Genomic DNA, 24,574 nt, shown 5'->3' on the forward strand with positions numbered 1-24,574 from the left:
CCGGTACACAACACCACTACTCTGCCGGCACTTTGTCTGGATGCGGGGTGGAAAGACTAGACCCAAGATTCGAGCCTGCTGAAAGCTGTCTCGTGGGCGCTTAAGCTTCCTAAGGATGCAAGAGCGGACTTGGCAACCAGAATTCCGCGTCGAATATAGACATCATGCGAAGCTTGTTCAGCTGGAAGTGGCCTTGGACAAGCCTTAGCGGACAAAATCTAGGTGCAGCGTTACAAATCTGGCCAAGTGTGGCTTCGGTATCCTCGCATCGGTCGGTACTTGATCTCGTGGCTATCTATGGGAATCTCCAATACCAGGGCGTCGGGCTGGAGGCTTCGAACGACGGCCATGGGATTCTGCACTTACTGCAGGCGAGCAGCCGCTATCGCCACTTATCTCTGTCAGCATCACGGATGGCGTTGGCTCTCGAACCAACACTCTGGACAGTGTCCGACCCTTGGCATCATGATTTGTGTATTTGATATCGACATGAGCTTTTGCTGACGCGCGGCGACTGTCGCCTCATGTCAAGCGTCCTCGACTAACGGGATCGCTGGGTGGACTCTCGATTGCAAATGCCATGTCTGTGACTAGAACGTGCATCAAGCATGCAAGCCATCATGCTAGAGCTTGAGAAGACTATCGAAACGGCTGAGAGCTTGCCTGCGGGATGTTATGGAGGAGTGTCAACGGCTCACGGTCGGAAGGCAGCCGTTACCAGTTGTTTGGGTGTGAGCGGGTCCAGTGTTCTGTCTGGATGCAAACGGCCTTGGGCCACATGGTGTTTCCAAATCACATCTATCCTCACCTGTATAAGTATCCCAAAGTGACTGACCAAAAGAATATCATTCAAACTCATTCTCATATCTTCACACGTCCTGACTATCAAATTCTCCATCACAAGTTCTTACCATTTTCCTCCATCGAAACCAAACACTCGTCAACACTTCACCAAAATGCAGCTCACCAACGTACGCCGCCCTTTCCCCCGCCCCACAAGAACAAGACTGACAAACCCCAGTTCCTCATCGCCACCACAGCTCTCGTCAGCACTGCCTTCGCTGTCCCAGCAGTAGAGAAACGAGCCAAACCCACCGGCGGCCCTGCATCCGCCCAAGTAACAATCTACTCGGGCCCATACACCTGCGCCTCCCCCGATGCCGTACGCGCCTCTATTACAACCCCCACAGAAAACATCGTCTAACACCCCCCAGCCCCCTCCCAAAGACGGCAGCGCGGGCACCGCCAAAGTCGTCAACGTGACCGAAAACCAGTGCGTCATCGTCAACGTCGTAAGTCCCCATCCAATATCTCCACCCACCCACCAAGCCCCATCTAACATCTTCATCTCAGCCCTTCGGCGGCGCATTCACCGCCTCCATGACCGCGAACCCCAAGACCGGCACCGCCGGGTGCTACATCCAGATCTTCTCGCAGCAGGGCTGCGGCTTGACGCTGCAGAACCAATTCCACGGGTTCCCGTTCGACGGCGTGGTGGCGGGCAGCACGGTCGGGTGCGCGTCGCCGCCGGTGCAGTCGTATGGAGCGCTGGAGATTGTGTGTGGTTGAGCGGGCGAACAACGCTTTTCTGGGCTTGGGAATGTTGTATCTTTTCGGCGTCTGGGTGTTGGGGCTTCGCGGCAAGATTCTGGGGGAGTCTTTGCGGTAACAGGGTGTTCGTTTGCTTATATATTTATGGGGCTTAGGTTGGTGGTCGCAATGAAACATTGTTCATAAAAGTGTCTTAGCAGTTCTAGTGACTATCGGTTCTTTGTTGTTAAGGGCTGCATCGCACGGAGCTCCCGTAGCATGCAAGAGTGGTTTTATAACTGTTTTTAAGTCTTTATCAATGTCACTAGGCAAAATGTAGCTTGGTGAAGGTTTGCATGCTCAAGGTCTATACAGTTTGCAGCAGGGTGACGAACCGTTGGTTGACATAATTCCGGGTCTTCGGGGATGATGTGTGGAGCAACCTTGAGGTAATCCCTTAAGCTGTCTACTTGCACCTGCGGATCGACTTCTTGATGACCGCAGAACTCTCCATAGAGCGGTTCACGGGGGAAACGTTGCTTGCCGAACTTTTGCAACCAGGCCAATTCTCTTTGACCAACTGCCTCCAACAGCTCCCTGGGCGTTTCCCCCACATCCTTGCTATTAATCTAGAGCGAATGTAATGCGGAGTATGTATCTCGTACAAGGTCCTCGATTGACAGCCATTTCATCTCGCCTTTGATACCACCAAAGCAATCAAGTGGAAGACCCAATGTGAAACCTATCCGTTTTGACACGACTGACAGCCATGGGCAGGTCAGTTGTAGTAGTTCGGGTGCTCACAGAGTCTTTAAAGTGTATGCTGCCACTGACAGGGAATCGTATCGCAAAGAGCAATCTCTCCATGTCAACAACCTTCTCCACGACAGCCATTCTCTCTTTTGCCGTCATCGTATACCGCGTATGTTCCAATTCCTTACCCTGAACCCTTTTCCATGATGATATATTTAGACCGGACTAGATTTGTCCGTCAATGAACTCCAGTCGAAGACCTTCGGGATTAGAACGCCATGCAGACGTAGATATTACATTGTAGCGACCTCACTGACAATACCATATTCTCGAGGTATTGTGGAAGGCTATGGAAGTCACACATTCACATCCAACCTATCTTATCTTGAAATGTGGCTTCAAAGACACGGTATGAACCACTTCAGCAATTTTTGCGAAGGTAGTGATGTCATCGGTGAAGCGACCGACAGACTTGGCAACAGCCTGACAGAGCTCATTAATGTTAGAGTGCCGTTGCCTTTCAGAGAGACACAAACGCTCGTTGTACCTGCGGTACTTTCGACCTATCATTCAAGTTCGGGAAAGCAAGGTTTCTAGATACTTACAGCCACCTACCAAATATATAATTATAGAACAGATGTTCTGGATCGTTGATACTTGATCTTATCATGCCGGCTTGTGGTGTTCTGCTCGTCGAATGCAGTGCCATTTGCCGAGTGTTGGACAGTCCCTGCCGTAGGCCAAAGCCGGCGTGTGAACGAGAGCGAGATCTTGGGATGTCAAAACAACGCCTCCTCATGCTAGGAGTGGCTGGTGTCATGTTCGGGATTTGGGTCCTGACAGGTGACGACGAAATGTGAGGTGCTGTTGCTGGGAGTCGTGCACGGACACTGTGACGTTAACGTACATTAAGGCGGTACTTCGTACTGTACTGTAAGCAGAACAAGGCAGTCTCTAAAACTGCGTGTGCCGCTCTGAACCTGTTTTGTCTGCAAGCTCCTAGCACCTCCGCCCTCATGTCCGATCAGTACGCTTTGACACCGCGTGTGATTATCGTTCGCCACGGTACGTGTTAATCATTACATTGTAACATGCAACCAGTGATTACCTACTAATGCGTGGTCATTAAATAATAGGAGAAACGGATTGGGCGAAAGATGGCCGCTTCACTGGCATTACCGACAGAGAGCTGACGGAGAAGGGCGAGGCGCAAATATCTTCTGCATCGGCGACGCTCGTGGGCGATGGAAAAGTGATTGACATGCGCCGTCTGAGGCAGATCTACGTCAGCCCAAGGAAGAGAGCGGTGCGGACCGCTGAACTGTTACTGCCACTTGGCTTCAAATTCGATTCAGAAGAGGTCGTCTTTACGGAGGACATTGCGGAGTGGAACTATGGCCATTATGAAGGGCTCAAGGATATGGAAATCAGGCAGCTTAGAAAGGAGAAGGGGCTGGACAATGAGAGAGAGTGGGATATCTGGACAGATGGATGTCAGGCCACAGATGGCAAGTCTGAGGCTGGAGAGTATGTCGTACACAGATTTGGTGTTTCTGACACACTACTGATGAGGTCAAGGTCACCGCAACAAATCACCGAGCGGCTGGACAGGCTGATACTCCGCATCAAAGAAGCCCAGAAGCCTTGCATGTGTGACGAGACACCTGCTGATGTCCTTGTTGTAAGTGAATCCCCGTTCTGCGCTACCATGTGCGAATTTTGCGTCGGTTTCACCTCCACTGGCTGAACTACGATAGGTCGCGCACGGTTTGATTCTCCGAGCCTTTGCCAAGCGATGGATTGGTTGGCCGCTTGATCGAGATCTGCCAATGGAGATGCAACCAGGAGGTGTCGCGGTTCTGAGGTATGTTCTCACCAAACCGAAGAGTCATTGTAGGCCACCCATATGTCATGCTGACCTGCACGAAACAAGTTACAAACACAACAATGCTCACAAACCGGCCTTGAACCTCGGTTTGGCCTTGTAGCGACAAAATGGGTGCAGGTGAGTTTGCTCGTGATGGATCTCACTGAAGCACGTAGATCGATGATGGTAGCTATCGCAGTCTGTGATGTGAAGTCCTAGGGCCTTCAAGATGCATAAATGCACTTACTAATGTGGTTCTCCACGTTGAATGTGGCGCAAAAGCAACGACTCTGTCGCCAATACACGCCCCTGACCTCACCGCTTATTTGGCAACAAGATTCTCGAATGAGTTCCGCAAGACCTCGTTGTAGTCCTGTCAGGTTGCCTTGAAACCGGCTGACGAGCTGCCGGACGTCTGGCTCGCGACCGTCTTATCGATGAGGGTACGATACTACTACTGTCCTGTTCTGGGGCATTGAGAGGGGCAAGAGGGGAAGGAAGAGGGCGGGGGGGGGGGGGGGGGGGGTAGTCGGGTTAGCAAAAGGAGCTGCTCGCGCGTTCGGGATGTCTCACGGACGGCGTCTTGCAGTCGATTTCACGCACGCACGCGGGGGACAGTCAGTGGGCGTGATTCTTTTCATTCAATGTGCCTACTTCCGTTCCAGCGCCAGCTCTTGGTGCCTCCCCACCTGCTCTCACACACTTCCTCCTCTACGGCGTAACCCTCTGCGGGTCGCGGGGGAACAAGCTGCACATGCGAATATTCGGCAGCCCGAGCCAGAACTGCACGATCCTCTCCAGCCCAAAACCGCCGCCGGCGTGGGGCGGGCAGCCGTAGCGGAAGCAGTCGACGTAGTCCTTGGTACCCGCGCCGTTGGGGTCGATGGGCGGGTCGTGCGCGCGCATCTGCGACGACAGCAGCTCGGCGTCGTGGATGCGCTGGGCGCCGGAGCAGATTTCCTGGCCGCGCATCATGAAGTCGTACGAGTTGGAGAGCTTGGGGTCGTGGGGCGAGGGCATGGTGTACGCGGGCCGGATGGCGAGCGGGAACTGGTCGAGCACGTAGAAGTCGGTGTTGTACTTTTCGAGGACGAGGCGGCCGAGGTGCTTTTCTTGGGGGGTGCTGGCGGGGTGTTAGTGTAGTACGTTGTGGAAATTGCAACACCTACCTCAGGTCGTCGTAGTCGCCGAGGGTCTCGCCGGCGTCGCGCAGCATCTGGATTCCCTCGGTGAAGGGCACTCTGGGGACCTTGCCCGACTCGGGCAGCTTGAACTCTTCAACGTGGTAGACGCCGCGGACGAGGTCGGTTTCGCGCTTGTAGCGCGAGTTCAGCTCGTTGAAGATGAACAGCATGAGGTCCTCGAGGACACCCATGACCTCGTGGTAGTGCTCCTGGAACTCCATCTCGAGATCGAGGCCAGTGAACTCGGTCAAATGGCGGGCCGTGTTCGAGTTCTCGGCGCGGAAGACAGGTCCAATCTCCATGACCTTCTGGAAGCGCGACGCAATCAGCATCTGCTTGTAGAATTGTGGCGACTGGGCGAGGTACGCCTGGCGGTCGAAGTACTTCAGCTCGAAGACGTTGGCGCCTCCTTCCGAAGCAGCACCCAGGATCTTGGGAGTCTGGACAAGTGTGAAACCCTTCTTCGAGAGGAACTCCTGGAAGATGGCGCAAACGCCGCTCTTGATGACGAAGATAGACTGGTTGATTTTTGCCCTCAGATCGAGTGTCCTGTTGTTGAGCCTGGTGTTCAGGCTGACAAGCGGTCGCTCGCCGCCCTCCTCCTTCTGCTCCTCTCCAGCAGCCGCCTCAGCGGGCAGCGGCCTCTCCGCATCGTCAACCTGCAGCGGCAGGGGCACCTCGGCCTTGACCTCGATGAAGAGCTTCTTGATGTGGATCTCGAAGTCCTGGATGGAGGCGCTCTTGATCGGCTCGGGAGCCTTCTTGACCAGCCCGGTGACAACGATGGTGCTCTCGGTGCTGACGGTACCGCAGAACTTGACCATCTGCTTGCTGAGCTTGTCGCTGGCGGCGATGACGGCCTGGATGGTGCTGAGGTTCTGGCGCAAGTTCAGGAATGCCAGCTTCGCCGACTGCGAACGCGCGTTCTCAACCCAGCAGCGGAAAGTGATTTCCTTGTCAACGTGGTCGGCGACGTCGTCGAGGTTGATGCGCTCGATGCCCGTGGCCTTGAACTCCTTCGAGCCGGTCAGAGGAAGCTCGCCATACGAGTCCTTGGACACATCCTCGGCGTCGGCAGCCTCCTTCTTTGTGCGGTCGGCGAGTTCGCGGGCCTTTGCGGCGGCCTTCTTCTCTGCCTGGCAATGGTTAGTCGCAGGGCGGTCATGCGAGCGCTATAACCCACCTTCTCCTTCTCCTTCTGGGCCTTCTTCAGGGCATTTTTGGAGGGACCCTCAGCCTGGGGGGCTTCGGCGGGAGCTGCAGCTGGTGGTGGTGCGTCGCTCATGTTGCAATGGGTGGGGAAATGCGGGAGTGCGGTGTGGTGCTCAAGAAATTACTGAAGTTCGGAGGGGCAGTGCGACTCATACCCCACATCACCAGCGTCATACGAAGACTGACTCAGGCACACTTGTATAACTTAAAGGGTCCGTGGCCGAAAACCACAAGTCTCGATTCATGAAACGGGAGGCGTAATTACAAAGACACTACAGTGGGTATCGAAAGAAACGGACCTCGAAACCCTCATGCTGGCGCTCAATGTCAATATCCACGCTATGCCCACGTAAAACCTTATAACATGCCCATCACGCCGGAACCGTCCCAATGCAAAGCAAGCAGCTCCTGTAGTATTGCTACGCTGCAGAACGCCTAAGAAATCACCACGGCGCTCTATCCGTGGATCGATGCTCGGCTCGAAGCAACAGCACCGCCGTCCCACAAACGCACGGTCTTCACTGTCGGGTTCTTGGGCTCGTAGCATGAGAAGATGTTGACATGGTTGTCGTGCAGTGCAGCTGCGGCAATCATGAGTCGGTGCGGGTGGAACGCTGTAGAGGTGATAGGAGCGGACCGGTCGCGGAGGAATCCGGAGTAAGGCTCGAAGTTTGACACTGGCTTCCCGTTGTTGATGTTGAAGATCTTCACGCGGTGCTTCTGAGTTCCACTGCGGTGTTGTTAGCGATGGTCACTGACCGTCGAGCGTGACCTTACGTCGCAAATACCGGCGCATGCTCGTGGACGCTGAGCGTGCGCAAGTGGTCGGTCGTCGCTTGGATAGTCTTGACGCTGCGGTCCATTCTGATGTCCCACAGCTTGACTTCTCCACTACGACAGCCACTCACTAGCTCTCGCTGTCCGCCGCGCTGCAAGTGCACGTTTGTGACCCATTGTTTATGCTCCTTCCAAACCTTGACCATAGCGGTTGCAGGCTTCTGGCGCTGGTCGTATACGCGGATGGCTCCATCGCCGAATCCAGCAACGAAAACATCGCCTTCAACTTGGTCGGACGTCAAGGAAGTGATGCAAGACCCGGATCGCGCGGGAATGTCCTGCCGAAATTAGTAGCTAGACGCAGATATGTCGAATAGACTTACGCTGACACAGACTTCTGTGCCTGCATTCCAGACTCGTATCACCTTGACGTCTCCAGCCACTAGTACAAGGCCTCTGCCCTGCTGCCAATCAAAGACAAGCCCAGCATTCTTGTTGCTAGGCACGAGATCAGTCAGAGCGCGGAATCCTGTAACAAGCTCGGTCTTTCCCTTTGAATCGTAGTTGCGGAAAATTTTAATGACTCCATCCGACGATCCAGTCATTAGCAACGCTTGATCGTCCTCGTTTATGAATCTAACGTCTGTAATCCTTGAGTCTAGGGGGTTGCCGTTGGAGAAGCAGTTGAGCCTCTTCACCGAGTCCGAGTAATCGATGACGTTGACGGTGTTCCAGCTGTCGGTAACGACGAGGTGGTCCTCAAACTGGTGGAAGGTCATCTTCATAGGCTGACTTAGGTTGTCAAAGTAGCCACGGGGCACATCCCAGCGGTTCGAGACTGCGACGTCCTTCAGCGGCTGAGTCTCAGCAATGATCTTATCATTGCGGTTCCTGCGCCAAAGTCGACCGTTGTAGTCTGTGCTGCCCGGCTCGTCCGCTTCTGTAGGCTTCATCTGGGGCTCGCGGAAGTATTCAACGGACCATTCGAAGAAGACGCTCTTGAGAGGAACCTGCGGCTTCTCGGGCAGAGAACGAGGCTTGAAACCTCTCGATTTTGGCTCCTCCTCAACGCTGTACTTTTCGGGTGTGTCAGGGCGTGCCTCTGCAAGAGTAGAGTCCGAGTCGTCCATTTTACCCCTCGCAGTTGGCTTTTGTGGCGAAGTCGCTGGATCGTGACTAGTCCAGAGACTCTTGAGGGATGCAGTCGACTTCCGCATACCCCCGAATAGCGACAAGTAGCTGGCCTCCTTCGATGGCGTAGGAGGTGTAGCAGCAATCTGTTGCTGGAGTGGCCTCTCTTCTGGCACACGACGGGCAGGACGTGTCGCCGAGTTCTTTTTGACGGTGTCGTTGAACTGGGATTGCGCGAACCGACCGAGCGACGATTCAAGCAAAGCGACGAGAACGAAGTCGACAACTATGCCGGCATCCTTCGCGATCTCAGGGTAGGGGTCGACGGACATGACCAGCATCTCTTTCCAGATAGCCGCATAGACCGTGTTGTTCGAGCAAGCGTTTACGGCAGAGGAGCCATTTGCAGTCGCCCGCGTCTTCATGAAAAGTCCATCACCGTTCTTCTGCTCCATTTGAGATGAGATATCCCCGTTGTTCTCCTCCGAGAAGTGTTCAAATGCCGTGACAATGAACCGTGTCTTGTAGCGTGCAATGAACGTCGAGAAGAATATCAGCAGTTCTTGACGGACCAGACTGTTGCCGTCGGTGGTCATGAGAAGCACCGTCGACGCGATGGACTCCTCGATGTTGGCGACTTGTGATGTGACGTCTCGGATTCCCAAGAAGGATGTCAATGAGTGTAGCATCGCGGCTCGAACTTCGGCAACGGGGTCCATAACCAGCTCGCATAGTCGTTCGTGTGCCATACAGCGAATGCCCACCCACTTGGCCTCTTCATAGTCGATCCAGAGCTTGCTCAGACAAAGACACGACCACTGTCGGAGCAGCGGGTTCTGCATGTCTTTCAGATGGTCTAGACAGCTCTCGACAAGCTCTGTGCTGAGTGACGCGCGCTGGCCCTGATTGTAGTCCTTGCAGAACATGGAAATGATGAAGGCGCACATGGCCCTGTGTTCACTCGCGTTCTGGATAGGGATGCCTGACCGAGTCAGTTCGACCAGATGTGAATGGTGGATTGGGTACGTACCTGAACTGGGGTTGAAAATGTTGATGAAGTACTGGTAGCCGTTGTCTTTGAGCAGGTCGGCCTGACACGAAGAGTCGACAGCGAGTATGCGAGCCCAAATGAAGACCATGACAGGCTTCAACTCATTTGCCTGGGATTGGAGGAGCTTCAGTACGTATGGGAATATGCCAATGCTGAGGGCAAGATTGACGGCCCATGGACCGTGGTCCAGGAAGCTTGACAAGAGGATGAGAGCGCGCAGTCGATGGACCTGACTGAGAAGGACCTGCAGCACGATGGGAAGCTGCTCGGGGATCTTCTGCTCGACGGCACCTTGCGACAGGTATACCTCGAACGCAGTGAGCTGTTCTGAGAAGAACTCGGAGTGCTTGTACAGATACTCCTTCTCGCCACGCGCTTCAGCCTGCAGGTCGGGCAATTGGGCTAGGATCAGCTCAACAGCAAGATCCCAGCTTCGCCACAGAGGATGGTCGTGCGTCTGTGGTATCTCGGGGTGAGAGACTGGGTTGCAGTGGTAGACGCGCATGATTCGCTGTGCTAGCAAGTAGTTGCGAAACAGGGCTGCCACCATCAAGTCTTGACGGAAAAGCTTCTTGAACAAGGGTTTCGACAAAGAGTTCCACGCGATGGTGTCGGTGATGGCGGTGAAGATCCAGTTCAGTTCGCCAATGGGCGTCCTACGCTCAGAGACCTTGCCTGGAATGTTGTGGGCGTCGCGCAAGCTGACCTTGCTAGGAAGAGGATTCTGGAGGATGAAGAAGCGGACAGCCATGGTAATGGGGTCTGTCAAGCAGGAGGTGAAGACGTCTGCGGGCAGCTCTGGGTTCGTTGGCAGCGACTCCCTCTCTCGGCAAGCGGCCAGGTGGATGCAGTCGTTGAAGTCGACGTATTCGACGTTGGGGTCTCGCCTCCGCGCCTCCTCAAACTCGGCCTGGTGCTTCTCGGCGAATCTGTTGAAGTTGCTGATGATCAGACCGGCGTCAGAACAGTCGTAGACGAACAGGCTGGGAGCGCCGATCCAGCTCTGCAGGTCGTACAGCGAGAGTGGGATGTACTGGGTGTAGTTCCTATTGAAAACCCAAATCTCTCCACTAGAGGTTGGTTTCGGCACGCCGTGGCCGTTGTAGTGGAACAGGACACGCTCGTTCCTGGCGTTCCTTCGGAGGGTCGAAGCGTACTTGCGCGTCTCCTCGGTTGTGGGGTCGAGCAGCAGCTTGTAGCGCGTGCGCATGCTCAGCTGCTCGTACTGCGTCTGCAGGGCTTTGCCGATCTGGTTCATGGGCGTGTGGCCGGGGGTCTGCGAGGTCACGGTGGGGTCGATCCAGCACTCCTCCTTGGCGCACGGGTTTGTCTTGATGACATCGGGCGGGTCGACGCCGATGTTCAGGCAGAGGGCCAGCACGGCCGAGACGGTCTTCAGACGGTCGCGCATGCGCCATTCCTGCACGGTCGAGGAGCCGAGCTCGCTCTTGGGGTGGCCGCCCGACTCGTGCTTCTTGTCGGTGTAGTACATGAAAAAGTTCTGGCAGCGGGTCAGCAAGCGAGCACGCAGACGGCGGGCGCACACACCGAGGTCAGCATGTTGCTGTACTCCTCCGAGTTCAATTGGTCGTCCCAGCCATGGCGGATCTTGAAGTGGCCGTCGACGCTGCTGTCGTCGGCGGGCTCCTGCGGCTGGGCGGGCTGGCGCGGCCCAAAGTCGCTCTTTGCGCGCGCAAGACTGGGGCGGCGCGAGTCGGAGGCGCTCAGGCTGGGGCGGGCGGTCGAGGTGGGCGACAGGGCGTCGAGGTGGGCGGCGGCCGACGACGAGCTGGGACGCGAGACGGCCGTGTCCTGCGAAGCCCGCGCAGCTCGCGGGGCGGCAGGCGGCTGATCCATGGCGACGGGCGCGTGCGAGGCAAGCGGGTTGGGGAACGGGGGCGCGGCGGGGTTGGCGGTTCTCATGGTGAGCTCGGGCGGGCGGTGGTCGAGCTCTCAGCAGCGCCCATGTCGCGGGCGGCCGGTGTGCGCGGGAGCGAGGCGGGCGCGAGGCGTGCGAGAGCGCAGCGGGGGCGGGGCGCTCTGAGGGGAGGAGCGTGCAGCGGGCGTGCGACCGGGGCAGCTCAAGCTCGAGATTCACGATGGGTGCGGGCGTCGAAGTGGATGCAAGTCAGTCACGAACGGCGCTAGAGCGCAATAGGCCGCGGTCAAGGTGCGCCGTCAGCGGTGGAGCGCGGGTGCTGGGGGCGGTACGGGCAGCCGAGGGCGCGCTCTCACGTTTCAGCATGCACGGCGAATGAGCGACCTCCAAGCTGACCAACATGAACACAGGGCTTGTAGCTGCTATAGTACCCAAAGCTAACACTAGCTGAGCATTGCTTGTATTGTAGGCAGAGAAGTATTCTACAAGTTTTCTTGCAGGCCCCTACTTTGCTGCAGCGTAGTCGCATACTTGGTCCACAGCCTTGCACCGTAGTATGCCGTCCATCTGCAACGTGAGAGGGCGTGGAGCAGTGCCACTGCAGCGCATCGCCGCCGTTACGCAGCACACGCGGCTGCGACTGTGACTCTGCTGGCCGCGACGGTGGATCTGCGGATTCTGCTGGCTGCATGCTCGAGGCCGCCGCGCATGTCCGTCGCCCGCTAACTGCTGCATGCTGTGAATGCGCGTCTGCCCTCCGCCCACAGTCCAATCACCGCGGGGACCGGCGCCCATCCCTGTCGGCTGCACTCAGGGGAATCGCGCCGCCAGCTGCGAGCTGGACGACGTCCACTGTGCGCCGTTGCTCCTCGCTGCCGCTGCTGTCGCCGTGTCGCCGTGTCGCTGTCGTCGCCCTGCCCGGCTCCCAGTGCTGCACCGCAGTGCTCACGCTTCGCCCACGCCGCCCGCCGCCCGCCCTCGCCCAAGCCGCCAAGTATCAGCACGGCCACACCTGCGGCGTCGGCCATCGCCCTGTCCAGCACCCAGCACCCAGCACCCGGCCTCCAGCACCAGTCGCTGCACCCGCTGCCCGCCCACGCCCGCGCGACATGCGCACACCTCCCTGCGCGCCCCCATAACCCCGTCTGCCGCGCCCGCCGCCCGCCTGCTGCGCTCCCCGCCTCTTGCGCTCCCCCGGACTCGCAGCCCGCGCCCGAATGCCGTAACGGCTCGCGCAGCCATTGTAACGTCCCCCGGGCTGTAGACGCGCCATGTCGTTCCTCTTCGGCAAGAAGAACAAGCAGCAGCCCAATGCCCTGCCCGCCGCCACGCGCGAGATCACCTCGGCGCATGGCCCTGGCCCCCAGGTCGCGTCGCTCAACGGGCCCCTTCGCGAAAAGGACGCCGCCCGCCCCGCCCCGCAGCCGCAGCAGCAGCCGCAGCACTCAAACACATCCACGCCCAGCGGCAGCGTCAACAACTCGCTGAGCTCGCTGCAGGGCCGCGACGGCCAGGGCATCACCCCGGAGCCCAAGGCCCTGCGCGAGCGAGCAGGGTCCAACGAACAGGTGCGCCATCTCGCTAGACTTGCTTTTTCGCCCAACGCTGACAGCCAACTCCAGGGCGCTCTGCAGACTGCCAGGCCCACCGGCCCTCCCCAGGACTCGCCCTACCCGTGGTCCTCCCGCCGCCTGAACTTCACCGCCGGCAACCCCTTCCCGCGCTACGGCGCCGCCATCAACTCGGTCGCCTCCAAGGATGGCGTCATCTACATCATGGGCGGTCTTGTGGGCGGTGCGACAGTCAAGGGCGACCTCTGGCTGACCGAGATGGGCAACGGCAGCCTCGCGTGCTACCCCATCTCCACCACCGGAGACGGCCCTGGGCCCCGTGTCGGACACGCCAGTCTGCTGGTTGGGAACGCCTTCATTGTCTTTGGTGGAGACACCAAGCTGGCCGACAACGACGATCTGGACGATACCCTCTACCTTTTGAATACCTGTAAGTCGAATTCTGCTTGGCCCCTTGCATCGACTGACCGCACCACAGCGACAAAACACTGGTCGCGCGCATTGCCCCAAGGGCCCCGCCCCACAGGACGCTACGGTCACACCTTGAATATCCTGGGTTCTAAGATCTACATCTTCGGCGGTCAGGTCGAAGGCTTCTTCTTCAACGACCTCGTGGCCTTCGATCTGAATTCTCTCCAATCGTCGGCCAGCCGCTGGGAAGTGCTCCTTCCCAACACCAAGGACCAGGCTTCTCCGCAGGGCCGCTCGCCGCCCGCTCGCACAAATCACTCGGTAGTAACCTGGCAGGACAAGCTGTATCTATTTGGCGGCACAGACGGCGTTGTCTGGTTCAATGATGTCTGGACGTACGACCCTCGCACCAACTCTTGGACCGAGCTCGATTGCATTGGCTACATCCCCGTGTCTCGCGAAGGTCACTCGGCTGCTCTGGTTAACGACACCATGTACATCTTTGGTGGTCGCACACAAGAGGGTGTTGATCTGGGTGATCTCGCAGCATTCCGCATATCCTCCCGTCGCTGGTACATGTTCCAAAACATGGGACACTCTCCTTCTGCCCGGTCAGGTCACAGCATGACTGCGTTTGGGAAACACATCGTGACCCTCGCAGGCGAGCCTAGTTCCTCTGTGGCTGACAGGAACGAGCTGAGCATGGCATACATTCTGGACACTTCGAAGATCAGATACCCCCCTAATGAGAGCGCAGCCCCGCAGCAAGCGATCAACACTCCCCGAAAGCTGAGCGGCGGTGCCGGCAGCAACATTCCCCAGAGTAGAACCGGGCCACCACCGAATCGTGAGAGCATGCTGCCCGGGCCTCACGGGCCTCAACAACGAGGTCCGGACCCGAACGGAATGGGGCCAAATGGATCGAGGTTACCCCGTGTCGCTGGGCCAGCTGGATCAGCACCATCCGGGCCTCCACCTCTCCAGCAACCTCCGCAGCCAGGGATGAACGGTGCCAACGGCCAGGCCATCCCGGCTTCTAGGACCAAAACGCCGACGAAAATGGATCGACCTTCGGGCTCCTCTGTCGACAACACCGAGGCGGCTTCGTTTGACAGAGAGAACCTATCGCCAACACCTAGAGACAGCCCGGCTGGTGCAGAACTCTTGCGCAAAGGCTCCGACGCCGTCAGTCAACGGACGCACAAGGACAGTGTAGATACAACCCGTTCCGGCAGTCTCACATCACGAAACGCCTCGAGACAGCAGTCACACAAGCAGCAACCTTCTCACGACACGATCGCTAGCATCGAGCATGAGACCCCCAGACGATCGGTCGAGACCCCGCAACAACGCACGATGAGCCGAGAGGCTGACAACCGACAAATCGACAGCGGCCTGGGCGCTTCGCCGGCGATAGCCCATGTCAACGACGACGTGGTTCGGGAGCTGGATGTTGCAAAGAGTCGCAATGCGTGGTATGCTTCGGAGCTCGCATTGGCGCGCAAAGCTGGCTACCATCCCGCGAGCTCGACGAGCCCAATGTTTGATGAACGATCTGCCGACAACTTCCAAGACGAGGATCGCCCGCTGCTCGAAGCTCTCCTCAAGATGAAGGCCGAGGTCGACCGCGTGCAGACTTCTATCAAGACGCAAGGGGAGGATGCGGCCAAGCGAATCGCAGAGGTCGAACGACAGCGCGACGCTGCCATCAGTGAAGCTATCTACGCAAAGACAAAGCTGGCGGCTCACGGTGGTGGCAGTCAGGCTGGCACCCCGCTGCCTGATGCCGCTCGCAACACGGAAACACCCGACATGGACCGCATGAACGACATCAGTCGACGTCTCGCAGCATCCCTGGCCGCTCAAGCAGAGTCGGCCAGCTTGATTGAGAAGCTGTCTCATGAGATTGAAGCTGAAAAGAAGGCCAAGCAGCTAGCTGATGAGACTGCGGAAGCTGCGCAAGCACGTGTTCAGGAGCTGGACTCGACTCGACAGAAGGCAGCTGCTGAGTCCGAGAGTCTGCGAGCTGAGCTACACGAGGCGGAACGCGTCGCAAGAGAAGTGTCGGCCAGCGCGGCAGAAGCTGAGACCTCTGCTCGCCTGCTCGCTGTCGATAAGGAAGAGCTGGGCGAGAAGGTTGCTCATTTCACCACCCAAACAACGACGCACGCTGCGGTGCTTGCGACGTTGCGCGAAGCTGTTGCTGCGTCATCGGAAAAGTCTGCTCTACTGGAAAAGCAGCTCGAGGAAGAGCGCAACCAGAGCGAGGCTGCCCGTCAAAAGCTCAGCCAGCTTCGTGCCGAGCATGAAGTTCGCACAACAGAGCTGGAAACCGCTTCTCAGAAACTGCGTGACGCCGAAGAGCTGGCGGAGAAGCACGCGACAGAAGCACGCCTTCATCAAGCAGCTGTGCTCTCTGGCCTCGGAAGTATCGCTGCCCACGCTCCTGCTAACGATAACGCCGCGAACGAACGTGTCTCGATACTCCAGCAACAGGTCGAGGCTGCAAACGCAATGGCGCGCAAGAACCAGGCGGCTGCTGACCAGGCTTCTGAAAAGCTGCGTCGCGCCGAGGAACGAATTGCTGGCCTCGAGGCGTACCAAGAACAGTCCAGCCGCGAAGGCCTCACAATTCGCAAACAACTGCAGCAGGCGATGCGAGACGTCCATGCCTCTGAAGCGGAGAAGGCCGAGCTTCACCAGCAGCATGAGCGCCTACGCCTGGAGAGCAACGCTTTCGAGGTACAGCTCAGGACTCTCAAGAACCTTCTTGAAGAACGAGGAGTCAATCCGACTGACCACCGCCGTTCGAGGGTGCTAGAGAGCCCGAACTCCCGCTTCGGCACTCCGGAGCTCAACCGCGTTAGGGAGCTTGAGCAGCAGGTTGACTCGATGAACAAAATGCACGAGGAGTTGCGCATTTCATTTGAGCAGCGCGAGCACGACGTCAGCAAGGACTGGGAGGAAAAGCTACAGGCTCTCCACAACGACCACCAGGCAGCTGTCAAGTACCTCCGCGGCACAGAGAAGATGCTTGCCAAGATGAAGCAAGAGCTCGACAGGTACAAGAACGCGAACACAAAGCTGGAGGAGGAGCTCAAGCAAGCAACTTCGACCTCGCGAAGCCCGACCAAGGAGCAGACCGCACAGTGGGAAGCGGAGAAGACGGCGCTGCGCACCGAACTCTCAAGCGTCCAAGACAACATGAAGACGGCCGTCGGCCGCCTCGAGGGCCAGCTCGCCACCCTGCAGGGCCAGCTCACCACAGCACGACAGGAAGCCGAAGTCGCCGCCACCAAGACCAAAGAAGCCGAAACCTCCGCGACCCAGTCCCGCGCCGACCTCGACACGCTCCGCCAGCAACTCAGCGCCACGGAAGAGCGCGCCCGCGAAGCCGAAACACGCGTGCAGATGTTCCTCGACCAATTCGAAAACTCGGTCGACAACTACCGGCGCCAATCCCAAGTCCCCGGCGGCAGCAGCAACGGCGAGCTCCCGCGCCACCGCGCCCACGACTCCATCGCGTCCGCCGACTCGCTCTACTCGCACCCGGAGGGCTCGTCCACCCCCGACGCCACCCCCAGCAACCGCCCGGCCTCCACCGGCACCCGCAACTCCATGGCCCTGGATAACCTGGCCTCGGAGCTGGATGCCCTGCGCTCGCACTGGGAGACCACGAATAAGGCGTACCGTCTGAGTGACCGCTTTGACTTTGAACGCACGCCTACGCTGGAGCACGGGGTTAACGAGGGTATCTCGCAGTGGCGCGATTCCGTGGACTCGGAGATCGAGGTCCAGGAGATTACGCCGCGGAAGGCGGAGCCGCCGGCTGCTAATGCTACTGCTGCTGCTAACGCTGCTGCTACTGCTACTGCTACTGCTAATGGGCCGGCGCGCACGAATTGAGCTACGAGATGTGGGAGTTGAGCAACAGAGGAATGACGACTTTTTGACGATTTGCTTTGCTTTGCTTTGGTTTAAGAAGGTGCAAATGGGTTCATGTGCGCATACGAAGCACGGGTACGGGTACGGGTATGGGGTATGGGGTATGGGGTGTGCGATATTATATACCATTCTCGAATGTCTAATCTATTGGTTTACTTGTGCGCTGCGGGATGCGAGATTTCCTCTTGCGCCACGGTTTCTGTGGTCGAAGGGTCGGACTGGGGTCTGTGTGTGCGTGTCTGGGTGTTGAGAGGCAAGCTGTCTGGTGGTGAGAGGCGGGCTGTTGAGAGGCGAGCTGTTGAGAGGCGAGCTGTTGAGAGGCGAGCTGTTGAGAGGCGAGCTGTTGAGAGTCTCCCTCTCTCGAGTCTTCCTGCCCCAAGTCTGCCTCTCTCGCGTCTCTCAGCCTCCTGTTTCCTATTCCCTAACTCGTCGTGCCTTCGTCCTGAGACCTGCCATCCTCGTCCGCTCAGTCTATGGGTGCGTCACTCGATCCTCACGGCTGCTGGCTCTCGCGTCTGCTCCCTCTCGCCGTCTCCCGTCTGCTGGCTCGACGCGCCTGTCGCGATGTACCGTGTCCTGCTACCGCGGTTTCTCGAGGCTGGTTTGCCATGCAATATCCCATTCTCCAGTGTTCAGTCAACGGGTTCGACGTCCCTTGCTCGCGGCTGGTGTCTCTCGCCTCCGCTTCCCGCGTCCTGTCTCCTACTGGAGCCGTTGTCGAGGCTACTTTACAGTAGGTAACCATTCTCCAATGCTTGAGCGACTGGTCTGTAACCCGACGCTCACGTCTGCTATTCCCCGTTTGTTGTCTCGCCGTCTGCGGTCCCACGTCTTCCGTCTCGATATCTCGAGGCGCCGTGCGCTGCTGGGGCTGGTTAACGAGGATGGTGTACCTACAGTGTGCCAGTCCCCAATGTCCAGTCCACTGGTTCGTCGTCCCTTGCTCACGGCTGGTGGTTTCTCGTCTCGGGTCTCGATGTGCTGCGCGTCTGCCGGGGCTGTTTGTGGTCTGCTTTGCCGTGCAAGGTCTCTTTCTCAGATATTCAATCAGGTGGTTCGTCGCTCAGTGTCTGGGTCCGTGGGCTTCCGTTGCGTTGGCGGGCGACTGGTGTTTCTCGTTTCTCGACTCGATGTGCTGCACGTCTGCTGGGGCTGCTCGTGGGGTTGCTTGGCTATGCGATGTACTGTTCTTGACTGTTTGATTGATTAGTCTGTCATTTGATGGGAGGGTCTGTTGGCTTCCGTCTTGTTAGCTCACTTCTAGTGTTTCTGGTCTCTCGTCTCGATGTGCTGCACGTCTGCTGCCGCTGTTCACAGTGTCTACATTACTGTAGGTATACTATTCTCTAATGCTCGATCAACTAGTTCGTCACTCAATGCTCCCGTCTGTTGACTCCCGTCTTGTTGGCTCTCGTTTAGTGTTTCTCACCTCTCTCCTTGACATGCTACGCGTTGCTGGCTCTGGTTATGGGTGTTACTTTACTCTAGGTATCTCACTCTCAGATATTTGGTCTATCGTTTTGTTGTTCAATGCTCCATTCTGTTGGCTCCCGTCTCGCCGCTGCTCTGTGTTCTGCATGCTCGCTCACGTCTGGTGTTCTTCGTCTCCGCCCATCTCACTATCTCGCCATGTCCCGTCTCCAACCTCCTGAAGTAGGTGAAGGCCACTTCGTCTTCACTTCACCACTGAGTCAATTACGCACAATAGTAGTCTCGAGCAGAATAGAATAGAATACAGTAGCAGCTGTTGCTATTGTCTCAATAGCAGCAGCAGCAGCAGCGTGCCCGGGGGTCCCATATAAGGCTGCTCCCCCTTCATCCAGATTGAATCCAGCTCCATTTCTCTTCTTGTCTCGTCCCGTGCTCCTGGCGAGCACAGCACCCTCCAACACCCTCCTTCCCGTGACGCAGGGCGTCACGCACGTTGCTGCCTCCCTCCTTCCCTTCTCTCTGCCCCCCGCCCAGCATGGCTGGGCAGTACGACTTTGCGGCGCTGGACGCCGAATTCTCCGCCGACTTTGCTGCCGCCGAGCCCTCCGGCAGCTTCTTCGACCAGGTGGGGGCGGACGCGGAGTTTGCTTCCGCGCTGCTGGAGTTCACGACGGTGGGGGACGGTGCCTGGGGCGCACCAGAGGCATGGGCTGGGGCGCCGATGGGCGTCGGCGCGGATGCTGAGATGCTCCGCGCCTTGCCTGCTGCGCTCGAGGACCTCCCCCCCGTCGTCGCCGGGTCTGCTGACCAACTCCCCCCCACCTGGGGTGCTCCTCTCTTCCCCGTTGCGCCTGCTGCTGCTGCCCCCGTCGCCGCGCAGCCCCTCCTGGCCCCCGTCGCCCCCCTCAACCCCCCCGCTTACGCCCCCGACGCCCTCCTCCTCGCCCAGATCCCCGTCGGCACCCCCGACGGCGATGCGCTGTATGCGCCCATCACGACGTCGGCCTTCTCCTCTGGCGCCGACGCCCGCGCCTACCGCCGCCGCGCCCGCATCCCGGCCAAGGCCAACGCCCCCGACGTGCTGCGCGTCAAGTCGTTTGGGCGCGACTACTGGGTGGTGCGGATCTACAACGCGATGATCGACCGCAGCAGCATCAACGACGGCGTGACGTCGGTGAACCGCACGCGGTTCACCACCACCGCCGCCTTCGAAGCCCTCGACCTCGAGGCCGCCGCCCACCACGTCTTCGACGCCGCCATCGCCGTCCACGAGCGCGGCTTCAACCGCCCACGCATCTACCACAAGAACGCCGTGCGCGGCAAGCTGGTCGACAAGGAGACCAGTGTCGAGTTGCGCCTGAGCAACATCTGCGCGCTGCTGAAGAACAACAAGAGCGCGGTCGACGACGCGGTGCGCGGCGGCGTGACGCTGGCGCTGCTGTGCGACAACCCCGTGCTGCGCGCCGCCACCAAGGACTCCAACAACACCGGCAACGCGGCCAAGGCCGAGCGCCTCAAGAACGCGGCCAAGGCTGCGAAGACGCGCGAGCGCAACCAGCGCGCCAAAGCCAAGGAGAAGGCGCGCAAGGACAAGGCCAAGGCCAAGGAGAAGATGAGGAAGGAGAAGGAGAGGGCGCGCAAGGCGAAGGCGATGCAGAAGGATAAGCTCAAGAAGGCCAAGCTGAGGGCGAAGGACAAGGCTCGCAAAGACAAGGCCCGGGAGAAGCTCAAGAAGGAGAAGGAGAAGGCCAAGATGAAGAAGCAGAGGCAGGCGCGTGGAGAGCCGGAGCCCGAGTCTGAGCCTGAGTCTGAGTCTGAAGAAGAGCCTGAGTCTGAGGAGGAGCCTGAGTCTGAGCCTGAGCCGGAGTCCGAGTCTGAGCCTGAATCTGAGGAGGAGCCTGAGTCCGAGGAGTCTGATATCGAGGAGGAGAACGAGGAGGTGGGTGAGAATGAGGCCGAGGAGATTGAGGCTGAGGAGATTGAGGCCGAAGTCGAGACTGAGAATGTCGAGACGCAGGAGATCGAGACGCAGGAGATCTAATATCGACGCCGGTGAACTTTCGCGCATCGAGAGAACAGTCCTTGCTGGCAAGGTCCTTCCATAGCGCATAACGACTCAACGAACCCACAAGCATACTTAATAGAACTTGACACCCCCAATGCTCTCTACCTTAGCAATGCCCTCCTCTTTCGCTGCATCGTGACCACCATCTTGATTCACCTCTTCTTTCGCTACATCCCCCATACCATCCACACCCCCCTCCCTCGCCCTCTCCATCTCCCTCTCCCTCCTCCTCCCCTTCTTCCCCACAAACAACCTCTCCTCCCCCGCAACCCCATCCACAACCTCCCTCCACGCCGCCTCCCGCCCCGCATCACCCACCCCCAACACCCCCTCAACATCCACATCCTCACCCCCCTGCACGCGCTCAATCACCTCCCTCAACAACCCGATCTGTGCTTCCGCGCGCCGGGCGCTGTGCGCGCGCTCCTGCTTCAGCCACAGGATCTGGATCGCCTGGGAGCCGACGAGGAGGCTGAGGATTATGTAGGGGGTTGCGGGGTTCCAGGCGCGGGAGGGGGCGGTGGAGGGTGTGGTGGAGGAGGGGTCTGGGGTGGTTTTTCGGAGGGGCTTGGGGATCATCGAGGCCCAGAAGCTGGGGCGCAGGACGGTGGGGGTCGAGATGCAGCGGGTGTGCGGGAGCGCGGGGGCGAGGGAGAACGGGCGCGTGGTGCGGGCGCGCAGCAGGCGGTGTATGGGGACTCGCGAGCTCATTGTTGTGGTTGACATGGTGGTTGTGTTTTGGTGTTGATGGCAACGATCTTTTCGGCGCGTGGATGTCGCTCCGAAAATAATGGCAGGGGTCTGGGCCAACTAGTGCTAGCGCGTCTCGGGCGTGGGTGACATGTGCCGAGGTAGCAAGTGCATATGGCGAGGGCATGCCATCGGTGGTTCTGGAGAGCTACACTGCACGCTTACAATGGGGGAGCATTTCAAGAAGTTCTTCAGTTCCAGTGGTGACTTGTCGGCGGAGGCGAAGGCTCAGCGATGGGTATGGGCGTATCATTGCAAACTCACGACTCGGTACTGATGGGCCTGTAGTTCGAAATCGCAAAGTCCGAGGGCTATGATGTGTGTTCACTGTGTGAGTGGGAAGGTGCCAATGCTGACGTCTGCCAGTGGTACGATGCAAAGCTGGCGCACATGCTGCAGTTCGAATCCGCGGTCGCGACGCCGACGCCAAAGGACCCGCACCACGCACGTGTCGTCCACAGCTTCACGGTGCCCAAGGAGCTGTGCAACATGGGCGGTACGCTGCCCCCTCACCATCTCCGCCCATCACTAACTCCCCTCCAGCAAACCTGCACGGCGGCGCGGTGGCGCTGATCTTCGACATCTGCACGTCGACGGCCATTGCGGCCGCCAGCCACGACGGCTTCTGGGACACGGGCAATGTCAGCCGCACGCTGAACTGCACGTATCTGCGGCCGGCGGGCGTGGGCACAAAGGTCTATGTGATTTCCGAGGTGGTGCATTTGGGGAAGCGCCAAGGGCTGACCAAGGGCGAGATTAGGTTGGAGACGGAGGATGGGAAGATTGCGTATACCTGTGACCACCAGAAGGCTGCGATCGGGTCGTCGAGTCTGTAGGGCTGGTATCATCTAGATAATGTGACTATTACGACGTTGCTACTTAGTAAGGGTCAATGAGGAGATGCTCGCTGGACCTCCAACATGACGTTGGTGCTGCCCGTGCGCGGCCCCCCATTGGCTGACGGGTTGCGGAGCGGTACCTGGAGACATCAGACGGATCTGCCAGCCGCCTGCACCAACAGCCACACCACCATGGAGCTCGGCGATGATTCCCCGTGGGGCGGTGAGCTCCCCTGCGCGCGGCGGCGCTGTTCCAGGCTGACCGCATTGCAGACGTGCCCTCGCAGTCGGCCGCAGACGCGCCCAAGCCCGACAAGGACAAGGACGGGTCCAGCACTCTCGCGCCCGCGCCCATCGACGCCGCCGCCGCATCTGCCCCCAGCGCGTCCGCTGCACCACGCTCGCCGGCCGCCCGCGGCCCCCGCCGGCGCCAGTATGGCACGCAGTCGACGAAGCTCGAAGCTGTAGACGACCCGCTCGGCCCGCTGGGAGCTCCCACGCCGCCCGCCGCGCCCGAGCCGCCGCAGAAGGAGGCCGCCGCGCGCAGCAATCGCCCCATGACCGGCACCTCGACGTCGTCGTCGCTGCGCGGCATGATGGACTCGGTCGACCTCAACGACGACGACGAGCCGCCGGCGCAGGGCCCGCGCGTGCCCCCGCCCGTCCAGGCAGCCGCCCACGCCGCGCCCCCGCGCCAGGCCCAGCCCAGCGTGAGCATCGAGCAGGCCGCGAAGCCGACCTTTTCCATCTACGTCGGCGACCCGCACAAGGTCGGCGACCTGACGAGCTCGCACACCGAGTACTCGGTCACCACCAAGACCACGTCCAAGGGCTACCGCAACCCCGAGTTCACCGTCTCGCGCCGCTACCGCGACTTCCTCTGGCTGTACACCCAGCTGCACAACAACAGCCCGGGCGTCATCATCCCCCCGCCGCCCGAGAAGCAGTCGCTCGGCCGCTTCGAGGCCGACTTTGTCGAGTCGAGACGCGCCGCGCTGGAGCGCATGCTAAACAAGACCGCCGCCCACCCCGTGCTGCAGCACGACGGCGACCTGAAGCTCTTCCTCGAGAGCGACGCCTTCAACGTGGACATCAAGAACAAGGAGCGCAAGGATGTGGGGCTGGGCGAGAGCAAGGGCATGTTTGGCGGCATGCTGTCCGGCAACAGCGGCAAGTTTGTAGAGCACGACGATGTAAGGCAGTCAAATACGTTGTGGTTTCCTACTAACGCGAACAGTGGTTCCACGACCGCAAGGTCTATCTCGATGCGCTGGAGAACCAGCTCCGCGCGCTCCTCAAGGCCACCGACACCGTTGTGATGCAGCGCAAGGGCCTCGCAGACGCCTGCGGCGACTTCTCCGCCTCCCTGCACTCGCTCTCCGCCGTCGAGCTCTCGCCCGCCCTCTCCGGGCCGCTCGACAGCCTCTCCGACATCCAAATCCGCATCCGCGAACTCTACGAGCGCCAGGCCCAGCAAGACGTCCTGACCATGGGCATCGTCATCGACGAGTACATCCGCCTGATCGGCTCCGTCAAGACCTCCTTCCAGCAGCGCCAGAAGTCCTACCACGCCTGGCACACCGCCGAGCAGGAGCTGCAGAAGCGCAAGACCAACCAGGACAAGCTGCTGCGCCAGGGCCGCTCGCAGCAGGACCGTCTGAATCAGCTCGGCGCCGATGTCGCGGATGCAGAGCGCAGGGTCCACCAGGCCCGTCTCCTGTTCGACGACATGGGCCGCCTGATGCGCAGCGAGCTGGAGCGCTTCGAGCGCGAGAAGGTCGAGGACTTCAAGTCGGGCGTCGAGACGTACTTGGAGAGTGCCGTGGAGGCGCAGAAGGAGGTATGTTCCTACACTCTTGACACCGCGACGCAGCTAACACCCACAGCTCATCGAGATCTGGGAAACCTTCCTCATGCAGCTCGACACCGAAGACGGCGAGACCTTTGTCCCGCCCGCGGGCGTCGTCGCGTCTCCCGCCCCCGAGCAGAACGAGCCGGCGAACGGGCGTGCGGGCGCGCAAGACGACGACGAGGCGCTGCGCGCGGATGCGGAGCGAGAGGGGGGCGCGTAGTAGCGGCCTGGGTAGACGATGAATCTATGTGATGCTGATGTCTGTCTTGTATCTTTTGGGTGATGTATGCTCATGTCAGTAAGGGATTCGGCACTCGGCGGTGGAG

At 59.2% G+C, this 24,574-nt stretch overlaps 9 protein-coding genes across 9 annotated transcripts; 5 read left to right on the forward strand and 4 right to left on the reverse strand.

Moving 5' to 3' along the window:
- Window positions 1–811: 811 nt before the first annotated feature.
- C7974DRAFT_399032 (uncharacterized protein) lies at window positions 812–1,881 on the reverse strand. The gene is made up of 4 exons (XM_046142380.1): window positions 1,354–1,881; window positions 1,215–1,292; window positions 1,022–1,162; window positions 812–971 (listed from the first exon to the last, which is right to left on the reverse strand). Exons 1-4 carry the CDS (start codon window positions 1,726–1,728, stop codon window positions 870–872), a joined length of 696 nt encoding a protein of 231 aa, XP_045994637.1. The 5' UTR covers window positions 1,729–1,881; the 3' UTR covers window positions 812–869.
- A 1,346-nt stretch (window positions 1,882–3,227) lies between these two features.
- On the forward strand, window positions 3,228–4,636 carry C7974DRAFT_399036 (histidine phosphatase superfamily). Its single transcript, XM_046142381.1, has 4 exons — window positions 3,228–3,348; window positions 3,420–3,810; window positions 3,862–3,964; window positions 4,041–4,636. The coding sequence occupies exons 1-4, from the start codon at window positions 3,300–3,302 to the stop codon at window positions 4,269–4,271; spliced, it is 774 nt and encodes a 257-aa protein (XP_045994638.1). The 5' UTR covers window positions 3,228–3,299; the 3' UTR covers window positions 4,272–4,636.
- A 46-nt stretch (window positions 4,637–4,682) lies between these two features.
- C7974DRAFT_227452 (aspartyl-tRNA synthetase-like protein) lies at window positions 4,683–7,056 on the reverse strand. The gene is made up of 3 exons (XM_046137304.1): window positions 6,518–7,056; window positions 5,320–6,470; window positions 4,683–5,273 (listed from the first exon to the last, which is right to left on the reverse strand). Exons 1-3 carry the CDS (start codon window positions 6,617–6,619, stop codon window positions 4,862–4,864), a joined length of 1,665 nt encoding a protein of 554 aa, XP_045994639.1. The 5' UTR covers window positions 6,620–7,056; the 3' UTR covers window positions 4,683–4,861.
- On the reverse strand, window positions 6,650–11,614 carry C7974DRAFT_458148 (WD repeat-containing protein-like protein mip1). Its single transcript, XM_046146077.1, has 5 exons — window positions 11,054–11,614; window positions 9,485–11,006; window positions 7,707–9,436; window positions 7,324–7,661; window positions 6,650–7,276 (listed from the first exon to the last, which is right to left on the reverse strand). Exons 1-5 carry the CDS (start codon window positions 11,426–11,428, stop codon window positions 7,003–7,005), a joined length of 4,239 nt encoding a protein of 1,412 aa, XP_045994640.1. The 5' UTR covers window positions 11,429–11,614; the 3' UTR covers window positions 6,650–7,002.
- A 661-nt stretch (window positions 11,615–12,275) lies between these two features.
- C7974DRAFT_363547 (uncharacterized protein) lies at window positions 12,276–17,539 on the forward strand. The gene is made up of 3 exons (XM_046139764.1): window positions 12,276–12,952; window positions 13,007–13,385; window positions 13,434–17,539. Exons 1-3 carry the CDS (start codon window positions 12,656–12,658, stop codon window positions 17,270–17,272), a joined length of 4,515 nt encoding a protein of 1,504 aa, XP_045994641.1. The 5' UTR covers window positions 12,276–12,655; the 3' UTR covers window positions 17,273–17,539.
- A 1,738-nt stretch (window positions 17,540–19,277) lies between these two features.
- On the forward strand, window positions 19,278–20,783 carry C7974DRAFT_378268 (uncharacterized protein; the record flags this gene model as incomplete). The annotated part of the gene is made up of 1 exon (XM_046140401.1): window positions 19,278–20,783. The coding sequence occupies one exon, from the start codon at window positions 19,278–19,280 to the stop codon at window positions 20,781–20,783; it is 1,506 nt and encodes a 501-aa protein (XP_045994642.1).
- A 96-nt stretch (window positions 20,784–20,879) lies between these two features.
- C7974DRAFT_415399 (uncharacterized protein) lies at window positions 20,880–21,533 on the reverse strand (the record flags this gene model as incomplete). Its single annotated transcript, XM_046143888.1, has 1 exon — window positions 20,880–21,533. One exon carries the CDS (start codon window positions 21,531–21,533, stop codon window positions 20,880–20,882), a length of 654 nt encoding a protein of 217 aa, XP_045994643.1.
- A 43-nt stretch (window positions 21,534–21,576) lies between these two features.
- Window positions 21,577–22,552, forward strand: C7974DRAFT_399044 (HotDog domain-containing protein). The gene is made up of 4 exons (XM_046142382.1): window positions 21,577–21,795; window positions 21,846–21,875; window positions 21,924–22,053; window positions 22,101–22,552. The coding sequence occupies exons 1-4, from the start codon at window positions 21,649–21,651 to the stop codon at window positions 22,391–22,393; spliced, it is 600 nt and encodes a 199-aa protein (XP_045994644.1). The 5' UTR covers window positions 21,577–21,648; the 3' UTR covers window positions 22,394–22,552.
- A 36-nt stretch (window positions 22,553–22,588) lies between these two features.
- C7974DRAFT_435615 (Vps5 C terminal like-domain-containing protein) lies at window positions 22,589–24,468 on the forward strand (the record flags this gene model as incomplete). The annotated part of the gene is made up of 4 exons (XM_046145072.1): window positions 22,589–22,619; window positions 22,670–23,589; window positions 23,634–24,236; window positions 24,283–24,468. The coding sequence occupies 4 exons, from the start codon at window positions 22,589–22,591 to the stop codon at window positions 24,466–24,468; spliced, it is 1,740 nt and encodes a 579-aa protein (XP_045994645.1).
- Between the last annotated feature and the right edge of the window lie 106 nt (window positions 24,469–24,574).

The sequence above is a fragment of the Boeremia exigua genome (assembly GCF_020726555.1).
Source record: "Boeremia exigua strain MPI-SDFR-AT-0100 chromosome Unknown C7974scaffold_9, whole genome shotgun sequence".
In the NCBI taxonomy this organism is placed as follows: domain Eukaryota; kingdom Fungi; phylum Ascomycota; class Dothideomycetes; order Pleosporales; family Didymellaceae; genus Boeremia; species Boeremia exigua.

Bases quoted from the DNA above. Each gene is read 5' to 3' on its own strand.
- C7974DRAFT_399032 (XM_046142380.1), bottom strand. From the start codon at position 1,728: ATGTTTCATTGCGACCACCAACCTAAGCCCCATAAATATATAAGCAAA. The intron at 1,163-1,214 runs CTGGGGGGTGTT...AGAGGCGCGTAC, and splicing joins CTGCCGTCTTTGGGAGGGGG to GGCATCGGGGGAGGCGCAGG. The intron at 972-1,021 runs CTGGGGTTTGTC...AGGGCGGCGTAC, and splicing joins GCTGTGGTGGCGATGAGGAA to GTTGGTGAGCTGCATTTTGG.
- C7974DRAFT_399036 (XM_046142381.1), top strand. From the start codon at position 3,300: ATGTCCGATCAGTACGCTTTGACACCGCGTGTGATTATCGTTCGCCAC. The intron at 3,811-3,861 runs GTATGTCGTACA...GATGAGGTCAAG, and splicing joins GGCAAGTCTGAGGCTGGAGA to GTCACCGCAACAAATCACCG. The intron at 3,965-4,040 runs GTAAGTGAATCC...GAACTACGATAG, and splicing joins CACCTGCTGATGTCCTTGTT to GTCGCGCACGGTTTGATTCT.
- C7974DRAFT_227452 (XM_046137304.1), bottom strand. From the start codon at position 6,619: ATGAGCGACGCACCACCACCAGCTGCAGCTCCCGCCGAAGCCCCCCAG. The intron at 6,471-6,517 runs GTGGGTTATAGC...AACCATTGCCAG, and splicing joins CCCAGAAGGAGAAGGAGAAG to GCAGAGAAGAAGGCCGCCGC. The intron at 5,274-5,319 runs GTAGGTGTTGCA...ACACCCCGCCAG, and splicing joins GGCGACTACGACGACCTGAG to CACCCCCCAAGAAAAGCACC.
- C7974DRAFT_458148 (XM_046146077.1), bottom strand. From the start codon at position 11,428: ATGAGAACCGCCAACCCCGCCGCGCCCCCGTTCCCCAACCCGCTTGCC. The intron at 7,662-7,706 runs GTAAGTCTATTC...TAATTTCGGCAG, and splicing joins GCACAGAAGTCTGTGTCAGC to GACATTCCCGCGCGATCCGG. The intron at 7,277-7,323 runs GTAAGGTCACGC...ACAACACCGCAG, and splicing joins CATGCGCCGGTATTTGCGAC to TGGAACTCAGAAGCACCGCG.
- C7974DRAFT_363547 (XM_046139764.1), top strand. From the start codon at position 12,656: ATGTCGTTCCTCTTCGGCAAGAAGAACAAGCAGCAGCCCAATGCCCTG. The intron at 12,953-13,006 runs GTGCGCCATCTC...AGCCAACTCCAG, and splicing joins GAGCAGGGTCCAACGAACAG to GGCGCTCTGCAGACTGCCAG. The intron at 13,386-13,433 runs GTAAGTCGAATT...ACCGCACCACAG, and splicing joins CCTCTACCTTTTGAATACCT to CGACAAAACACTGGTCGCGC.
- C7974DRAFT_399044 (XM_046142382.1), top strand. From the start codon at position 21,649: ATGTGCCGAGGTAGCAAGTGCATATGGCGAGGGCATGCCATCGGTGGT. The intron at 21,876-21,923 runs GTGTGTTCACTG...GACGTCTGCCAG, and splicing joins CAAAGTCCGAGGGCTATGAT to TGGTACGATGCAAAGCTGGC. The intron at 22,054-22,100 runs GTACGCTGCCCC...ACTCCCCTCCAG, and splicing joins GGAGCTGTGCAACATGGGCG to CAAACCTGCACGGCGGCGCG.